The sequence below is a fragment of the Bos mutus genome, chromosome 19 (assembly GCF_027580195.1).
Source record: "Bos mutus isolate GX-2022 chromosome 19, NWIPB_WYAK_1.1, whole genome shotgun sequence".
NCBI lineage: Eukaryota > Metazoa > Chordata > Mammalia > Artiodactyla > Bovidae > Bos > Bos mutus.
The window spans coordinates 51939105-51948909 of NC_091635.1; the positions used below are offsets into that span (position 1 = coordinate 51939105).

At 41.8% G+C, this 9805-nt stretch overlaps 1 protein-coding gene across 1 annotated transcript; it reads right to left on the reverse strand.

Moving 5' to 3' along the window:
* Positions 1-540: 540 nt before the first annotated feature.
* SMG8 (SMG8 nonsense mediated mRNA decay factor) lies at positions 541-9175 on the reverse strand. Its single transcript, XM_070390585.1, has 4 exons — positions 7357-9175; positions 6631-6776; positions 5156-6028; positions 541-4551 (listed from the first exon to the last, which is right to left on the reverse strand). The coding sequence occupies exons 1-4, from the start codon at positions 9149-9151 to the stop codon at positions 4354-4356; spliced, it is 3012 nt and encodes a 1003-aa protein (XP_070246686.1). The 5' UTR covers positions 9152-9175; the 3' UTR covers positions 541-4353.
* Between the last annotated feature and the right edge of the window lie 630 nt (positions 9176-9805).

Sequence of the window (9805 nt, forward strand, 5' to 3'; positions counted from 1 at the left end):
CTCACACGCTAGCAAAGTAATGCTCAAAATTCTCCAAGCCAGACCTCAACAGTATGTGAACCATAAACTTCCAGATGTTCAAGTTGGATTTAGAAAAGGCAGAGGAACCAGAGACCAAATTGCCAACATCCGTTGGATCATAGAAAAAGCAAGAGTTTCAGAAAAACATCTATTACTGCTTTATTGATTATGCCAAAGATCTTCACGACCCAGATAATCACGATGGTGTGATCATTCACCTAGAGCTGGACATCCTGGAATGTGAAGTCAGGTGGGCCTTAGGAAGCATCACTACAAACAAAGCTAGTGGAGGTGATGGAATTCCTGTTGAGCTATTTCAAATCCTAAAAGACAATGCTGTGAAAGTGCTGCACTCAATAGGCCAGCAAATTTGGAAAACTCAGCAGTGGCCACAGGACTGGAAAAGGTCCGTTTTCATTTCAATCCCAAAGAAAGGTAATGCCAAAGAATGCTCAAACTACTGCACAATTGCACTCATCGCACACGCTAGTAAAGTAATGCTCAAAATTCTCCAAGCCAGTCTTCAGCAATATGTGAACCATGAACTTCCAGATGTTCAAGCTGGTTTTAGAAAAGGCAGAGGAACCAGAGATCAAATTGCCAACATCCACTGGATCATAGAAAAAGCAAGAGAGTTCCAGAGAAACATCTATTTCTGGTTTATTGACTATGCCAAAGCCTTTGACTGTGTGGATCACAATAAAATGTGGAACATTCAAAAATAAATAAATAAATAAAATAAAATAAAATGTGGAACATTCTTCAAGAGATGGGAATACCAGACCACCTGACCTGCCTCTTGAGAAACCTGTATGCAAGTCAGGAAGCAACAGTTAGAATTGGACATGGAAAAACAGACTGGTTCCAAATAGGAAAAGAAGTACGTCAAGGTTGTATATTGTCACCCTGTTTATTTAACTTCTATGCAGAGTACATCATGAGAAACGCTGGGCTGGAGGAAGCACAAGCTGGAATCAAGATTGCCGGGAGAAATATCAATAACCTTAGATATGCAGATGACACGACCCTTATGGCAGAAAGTGAAGAACTAAAGAGCCTTTTGATGAAAGTGAAAGAGGAGACTGAAAAAGTTGGCTTCAAGCTCAACATTCAGAAAACTAAGATCATGGCCTCTGGTCCCATCACTTCATGGCAAATAGATGGGGAAAAAGTGGAAACAGTGGCTGACTTCATTTTTCTGGGCTCCAAAATCACTGCAGATGGTGATTGCAGCCATGAAATTAAAAGACGCTTCCTCCTTGGAAGGAAAGTTATGACCAATCTAGACAGCATATTATAAAGCAGAGACATTACTTTGGCAACAAAGGTTCATGTAGTGAAGTGTATGATTTTTCAAGTAGTCATGTATGTATGTGAGAGTTGGACTGTGAAGAAAGCTGAGCACCGAAGAATTGATGCTTTTGAACTGTGGTGCTGGAGAAGACTCTTGAGAGTCCCTTGGACTGCAAGGAGATCCAACAAGTCCATCCTAAAGGAGATTAGTTCTGGGTATTCATTGGAGGGACTGATGTTGAAGTTGAAACTCCAATACTTTGGCCACCTGATTCGGAGAGCTGACTCATTTGAAAAGATCCTGATGCTGGGATAGACTGAGGCTGGGAGGAAAAGGGATGACGGAGGATGAGATGGTTGGATGGCATCACGGATTCAATGGACATGAGTTTGAGCAAGCTCCGTGAACTGGTGATGGACAGGGAGGCCTGATGTGCTGCATGAGGTTGCAAAGAGTCCGTGGGGTCGCAAAGAGTGGGACACCACTAAGCACCTGAACTGAAATGAAGAAATGGAATCTAAAACATGATACAATGAACTCATTTACAAAACAGAAATAGACTCACAGATATAGAAAACAAATTTATGGTTACCAAAGAGGTAAGGGTGCACAAGAGAAATAATCTAGGAATTTGGAATTAGCAGATACAAGCTGCTATATATAAAATAGAGACTTCCCTGGAGGTGCAATGGTTAGGATTCTGCACCTGTTGCCGGGGTTCACTCCCTGGTCAGGGAACTAAGCAAAATCCCACAAGCCTTGTGGTGTAGCCCAAAAATAAAAAAAAGGAACAACAGATAAACAACAAGGCATAGCACCAAGGACTATATTCGATATCCTATAATAAACCATAATGGAAAAGAATGCAAAAAAGAATATATATATACATTGATATACATATATATACACACACATAACTCAATCACTTTACTGTACACCAGAATCTAACACATTGTAAATATTTTAAAGATTTGTATTTAAAAATGCTACAGAAATTTAAATTAGGGTTGCCTCTGTAACCAAATGTAATCAGGGAAAATCACTTTCTAATTTAAGCAGTAAAGTCATTCAGTGTAGAGTGACATCAGCAAGGAAAGAAAGCAAAAAAGTCACAGGTTTGCTCTTCTGAAACCTATTTGTTCTCATAAACTACTTTTTTAAGTTCCTTTGACCTACAAGTTTACACAACCTAAGTAAAAGTCTTTTTTTAATAGCCTCTAAGTCAAGTCTTAGAACAATGGGCTTCCCTAGTGGTTCAGATGACAAAGAATCTGCCTGCAATGAGGAGATCCGGGTTCGATCCCTGGGTTGGGAAGATCCCCGAGGGAAGGGAATGGCTACCCACTCCAGTATTCTTGTGTGAAGAATTCCATGGACAGAGGAGCCTGGCAGGCTACAATCCATGGGGTTGCAAAGAGTCAGACACAACAGAGCGACTAACACTTACTTACAGAAAAATCTATCCATATTTCTCAAATGCAACAACCAAGAACTACAATTAATACAACAGTAGTTGGGATTTTTAAAACTGATATAAAAAGAATGAATGATATAAGGGAAAAGGATGAAAAATAAGGACAGGATGAAAAAATGTAGACTAACTTTCATATTGGCTCAGATTCTCCTAACAAAACTACAGTAAAATAGGTATTTACTGTCTGAGCCACCAGGGAAGTCCAAAATAGGTACAAAAAGACACCTAATTAATTACAGTTTTAAATTGGCTGCTAGTTATATGTTTTTCTCTATAGGTTTGAAAATTTAAGATCTAATCAAAACCTAAGTAACTGTTTTATGCTGGTCTGGTAGCAAGATGTGTTAATCAAATACTACATTTCATATACAGTATTAAAATCGCCAATTCTATTTGCTCAGCATTTCAAAACCAACGTGTCTAGGAAAATATAATCAATTACACTAGAATTTTGGTATACTAACTTATTTTGCACAACTTAGCTAGTGATAAGTCAGTGTCACTATTTTGATGGTGAAAGTTAATACTGATATGAACTGATAGAATTTGTATCACTTAGCAAACTGTTTCACAGTACAGCAATTTTCAATGAATAAAATGTGTACTAATATTTTGGACAAATAGGTTTTAGTTATTTAAAACTTCATTTAAAAAATGGTATCTCAGACTTCCCTGGTGGCGCAGTGGATAAGAATTCATCTGCCAGCGTAGGGGACACTAATTTGATCTCTGGTCGGGGAAAATCCCAAGTCACTGAGCAACTAAGGCCGTGTGCCACAACCACTAAGCCCGTGTTCTGGAGCCCAAGAGCTGCAAACACTGAGCCCACAAGCCACAGCTACTAAAGCCCACAGGCCTAGAGCCTGTGCTCCACAAGAGAAGCCACTGCGAGGAAGAGTTGCCCCACCTCGCCACACGAGAGAAAGCTCTCGCAAAAGCACTAAAAAACAGCCCAGCACAGCCAAAAATAAATAAATAAAACAATAAATAAAATTTTTTAAAAATATGGTATCTCATCAGTCCAAGAATGAAACGGTGAGAACAAAGCAATGTAACTCAGGTACCAAAACTATGAGCCAAACAATATAGAACATTTTTTGCAATTAAGTACTCATACAATTACCAGATAACCTACTGGATCATCTTGTTCTGAATATAATTTCAGGAGCAGTGTTTTAAGGAAAATTCCAGCTAAAACATTATTTCAGTAAAAAACAAAACAAAACAAAACAAACCTCTGGCTCAACATGATAATGCGATATTCAGTTATAACAGAAATATTTTTTATTATGGACAGTAAAACAGAAATGAGAAAATAGAGGTATCAACCATGTATTTACGTCCTTTTCTAGAATAAACGTTTATTAAGTTATACCCCCATTTACAATAAATACCAACAATATCACGAAACAGTGGAACAATTACTGTCCAAATACTGAACTTCTGTAACCAAAACATATTTTGGGCTCAAGAAAACACAGTATTACACACCAAAAAAGATCCTGCAGTACACACCAAAAGCAAAACCCAGCTCAAGTTCAGAACTGTACTGGCTGGAAAACACTTATTGTGTTACCGCTTTAAGAACCCCACGGAGCACCTTGTAACTCATCAATTGCACGTTTTCCTTCGGAGGGAAACAAGGTCCTCGCTCAGTCACGTACGCGTAAGGAAACCTCAAAACCCAGAGGCCATCAGGTGGGAGAGTGATTTCTTGCTTTTCTGGGTAGAATACTGGACATGGTGGTGGGCCTGGCTGAACCTGAAAAACACAGGTTATATGATTATTTTAACATTTTTTCAATAAGAAACATCTGAAAGGGACTTCTCTGGTGGCCCAGTGGTTAAGAGTCTGCCTTGCAAAGCAGGGGATGAGGGTTGTACCCCTCATTGGGGAACTAAGATCTCACATGCAATGGGGCAATTAAACCCTTGCACTGCAACTACAGAGACTGTGAGTTGCAACCAAGACCCCATGCAGCTAAATAAACAAATTAAAAAAGAAAAAAAAAAAAAAGAAAAAGAAAGGTTAAGTGCCTAAACCAAGGACAGATTCAAAGAGCACATAAGCAGGTACACTCCTGATTTCAATCATATCTGATATTAAATAATCTCAAATATTATCCTGCTTTTCTACAGATTTTTAATTTCAAGTTCTGCCTCTAACTAAATGATGTGAATTGATGGTGTGAACTGATTAACACACCTACAATTTATTTTTTAAGAAACAGAAATTAGTTATTAATGTAAGAGGTATTTAAAATTAAGACCTGTTTAATTAGTTTGATACCCTGTCCTTTTTTTCAAACAATCGAAACAAACAACAAACATGATTGTCTAACAACACAAAAAGTTATATTTCTTACCTGAGGCGTTAAGATTATCTGCAAAGGAGCATCAGGAACCACAACAAAAAGCCTCATAAGTTGAGCATAATGTGGTTTCAGCCCTCTACCCTGAGAGGATGACAGAATATACAAGGGCATGTCACTATTCAGGGCTTTTAAAGCTGATTCCTTGGGGCCACTTCCCATTACTTTCATTACTTTGTCAGGTCCTGAGCACATAAATCTTCGACCTCGAGAGTCTTCGTATTCAAAGCCCACAAATGCTCGCGCTATGTCATCTCGCCGTCTTCCTCTGCCCATGACAACTGCACTTCTCTTACCAGGAACAGCCTTATTTGGAGCAGGCCAAGAATTCGTGTCTAAGTCTCCTTCATCTTCAGCTCTAGTCCTGATGACAATGTCCCAAGGCATAAGATAGTTTGTTCCTGGAATGAAGCCCTGTTGGTCCAAACCAGTATGAAAGTTGTAAGACTTAGCAGGGCCTAGTTTAACCAAAGACCAGCTGGAGAATTTGGGTAGGAGACCTTTGGGGCAATTTGAATGAAGCATGCCTGGGAGATATTCAACTGTGGATGCCTGCCGATCAACCAAGTTTGGTCTCTTCTCAGTTTTTACTTCACCTTGGCCATGAACTTCTGGATTATCTCCTCCTGCTTGTGGATCGGCTGGATAGGTACCTAAACTATCAGTAGACTGGCCTAAACTCAAAGCTAAACTCAGGCTTGTGCTCTCTCCTTGGGTTTGAGGTTCTTTCTCTTTAAGTTTATCAGCATCTGCATCTGGGGGAGCAGGAGATGATTCATTTTTGGCAGGAGCAGGATCTGGAGTACTTGGTTCAAATACTGGGAAATTGATGTGATCCAATTTTCCACAACATTTTTCTTCCAGAAGCTATGGAGGAAGGAAACAAACAAACAAATCCTGTGAACCTTTCATGGAAAGCAAACATTCTTGGACTTCCCTGGTGGCACAGTGGATAAGAATCTGCCTGCCAATGCAGGGGATATGAGTTCAATCCCTGGTTTGGGAAGATTCCACATGCCGTGGAGCATCTAAGCCCGTGTGCCACAACTACTGAGTCCGTGTGCCACAACTACTGAGTCCGTGTGCTGCAGTTACTGAAGCCTGTGTGCCTATAGCCTGTGCACCGCAGCAAGAGAAGCCAGCACAGTGAGAAGCCCGAGCACCACAATGAAGCATAGCAGCCACTCCCTGCAACTAGAGAAAGCAGCACAAAGCAACGAAGACCCAGGGCAGCCAAAAATAAATAAAAGAAAACAACACGTTCTTCACACTAAAAAGCAAGAATCGACAGTTAACGGGTAAGCAAATAAGTACATATATAAAGAATTTTCTCATCACATATCACACTGCAAGTGACATTGACCTATCTATTAATAGACATTTTGCTTCTGAAAAGATACATTTTTACTCAGATGGTAGTTAGCTAAAGAGACAGAGAGAAGAGGAAGAAAAAAAAATGCAGAATCTACCTGATAAAAGTCATAGTTAGCTGCCTTGATATCAAAGGGATCGTCTCGGGGTGCCTGTTTCCTTCCACAGTTACAGGCACCAGTGGATCGAGCTCGGCTATTGTGATACAGCACAGGAGGATTTCTATCAGCCTCTGGTTTTTCTCCTGCAAAATATAAGTCACTATTCATTTTACATACAATGCAGACCCACATTTATTCTGTATTCAATTGTACCTAACCCTCAAATTTCTCCGAAGAGTTCTTTGGAAATGAGGAGGGGAAAAAAAAAACCTCAACACACAAACACAAACCCACAAACACTTGATTAAACACACCTAACAGAAGCAGCAAGTGGAAATATATAGAAAACATACTTTAAATATAAACTTCTAGAATTTCTAAGTAAAGTTTATCATCATCATAGTGACCATACATCTCATTCTGTTCATTTTAAACAAAAGTTTCAAGGTAAAAACATTAATATGAAATTCCTGAAACTCTGTATTATTTAACAGTTCTCATTTACTAATACCCTAGGGTTTGTTCTTTAAATACAAGAATGTAATTAGTAGTCATAGCTGATTTTTCTTTTTCCAGCAGGTGAGGAAACTTAAATCTGATATACCTAAATTTCTGTAGGGCTCTCTTTTTAAAATGTCAATACATAGGGAACAAACTGTCTGAAAACAAGAATACAAACAGCCCCAAATTTTGATTGTGAAATGCTAAGAAAACTTTAGCTACCTGATTTAGGTAAGGAGTGAAATTTGTGTACACAATGTTGATCAGTTAAACTCCTCTCCTCACAGAGCTGATGGCCGTTGCTCCAAAACTTGTAGCAGTCTTCGTGTAACTGCATGGCATACTTGTGAAAGGCTGGACCCCTAGCATGTTGGCTGTACACTCGAAGAGCCTGGGCAAGCTGATTCTTGTGGACAGTCATTGTGTAATTATGAGGCAAATTTGACTGGTAGGCACTATGGGCCATCGGTAAAGCTTTTTGGCAACGGTTCTCTGAGAATTTTGTGTCAATATCCAAAAATCCTTCCAAGACTTTAATACTGCTTAAAATCTTAGATGTTAACTCCCCAGTGGGAGATGCTGGGTCCTCCTCTTTCCCATCAATAGCTACTTCATACAGTTTTGAAGCTGCTGAGATCCACTTCTGATAAGTAGGAAGTTCAAAATGGGAAGGCTGTGGGTTCCTGCCCACACTGTCATCAAAACCTTTCTTGCTTAGTACTAGCTCTACATGCTGCCATAGGAACTCTCGCAGCGTGAAATCCACTAGCTGCCCCGAAGAACTGGAACTGCTGGTGTCAGTGTGGAAAGAAAGCTGTTGTCTGCTGTGCTGCCTCATCACCTGGTATCGCCTGGACCCAGAAAGTGGTGCAGGGACCAACAAAGATTCAGGGTCTTTCACAGTACAATGACTCTTAAGTTGGTCCAGCAACATGCCTACTGGATCCTCCTCCTGGCTTCCGGGAACTATGTACACAAAAGCTTGATTGGCAGGTACAGTAAAGAGGCAGTTGATACTCTGATTAGTCAAGACACGACTCTTCCGGAAGATTCTATAGATCTGGTCCTCCAGGGCATGCTGCAGTCTCCTTTTGGGAGAATGCTTCTTGGGCTTATCTGGATGAGCTGGGTCTTGGTTCCGAGGGGGTTCTACCTTGAGTGCTCCATTGAGTTGAAAAAGGAAAAGGAGTCTAGGTGGGCAAGGTCGGCAGTTTAGTTTCCAGTCTTTACCAACTGGACAATCCTTAATAGCTGTTTTGAGAAGGGGCAGTACTTTCTGTCTCAGTCCATCCAGGGCTCTGAATACTCGATCATAAGTGATGTCAAAGGAACAAGTGGGATGGACCAGAAGCAGGATGTGACAGACGGAGAAAAGGTAAAGGAGACTGAGGCACTGCACCTTCTCTTGATGCTTCCAGAACTCGTGCGCTTCTGCATGAGGTAAAGAGAGGCCACCTCCAGCTTCCCCGCTCTGAAGGGCCCGACAAGCCCGCAGAAGCTGGGAATTGTCACAGATGGAAGTAAGAAGAAGGTACAGAACTTTGCTTTCCTGGTTGTAATAGGCTTGCAGAAGGCTGTAATCCTGGGAACCTGGATCAGTTCGGTTGCCTTCCGCGGCAGTTACACCTCCCCGAACTGGATCCCCAGCCCCGGCCCCGGCCCCGGCCCCGGCCCCGGCCCCGGCCCCAGCCCCAGGGTCCCCGGCTCCGCCAGCCTCCCCGACGGCCCCAGCCTCGGTCCTGATTCCAGCCCCCGAATCTCCAGGATCTTGGTGGCGAAAGAGGGGAAAGACCTGTCGGTCGCACACCGTGTTCACAAGTGAAAACTTCTCGGAATTCAGGCGCAGAGCCGTTTTGCCGAAGATTCCCACCACGCAGATCTCATCCTCCCGCCAAGGAGGCTCCGGTCCGCCAGCCGCGCTCCCACCACCCTCTGTAGGGGATCCCTCGGGACTCTCAGAGCTTGTCCAGGCTGAAGCGCCCATTAGAAGCTCTCTTAAGCTGACGGGACCCGCCATGGTGCTGAGACAACTCGCGAGTTCTTCCGGTCCGTCCAGTAAACGCAACCGGCTCTCGTCCAATGTTGAAATCGCTCCTCCGCGTCGTCAGTCCCTACTTTCCTCTCACTTTAGGTTCCGCCTCTTGCTTCTCCTGTCCTAGTTTTTCACCAAGGTTTTATCAGTCTTACATCACTGCTGATTTAAGATTTTCCTTAGTCGGAGGAGACCCTAGGAATTGAAATATCAGAAAAACACTTGGAAGCAATTAGGGTTTTTGTTTGTTCTGCTTGATAGACAAAATGTTTAATGAGTTAAATGTTAGAAGTTGTAAAACACCTTAGTGAAGAGGAGAGTTGTGATTGTGACAATTGCAAAATGACAATAATTACATGCAAGGTAAAGGCAGAAGCAGTGATTTTGAAAGGGAATTATATTCATACTATGCTAGATTTAATTCATGTCAAATATTTATAGAGCATCTGCTGCTGCTGCGAAGTCCCTTCGTCGTGTCCGACTCTGTGCGACCCCATAGACGGCAGCCCACCAGGCTCCCCCATCCCTGGGATTCTCCAGGCAAGAATACTGGAGTGGGTTGCCATTTCCTTCTCCAATGCATGAAAGTGAAAAGTGAAAGGGAAGTCGCTCAGTCGTGTCTGACTCTTCTCGACCCAA

Excerpts from the sequence above, each read along its gene's own strand:
- SMG8 (XM_070390585.1), bottom strand. The coding sequence starts at position 9,151 with ATGGCGGGTCCCGTCAGCTTAAGAGAGCTTCTAATGGGCGCTTCAGCC. Across the intron at positions 6,777-7,356 it reads TCACTCCTTACCTAAATCAG|GAGAAAAACCAGAGGCTGAT; the intron begins GTAGCTAAAGTT and ends TATATTTTGCAG. Across the intron at positions 4,552-5,155 it reads AGATAATCTTAACGCCTCAG|GTTCAGCCAGGCCCACCACC; the intron begins GTAAGAAATATA and ends TGTGTTTTTCAG.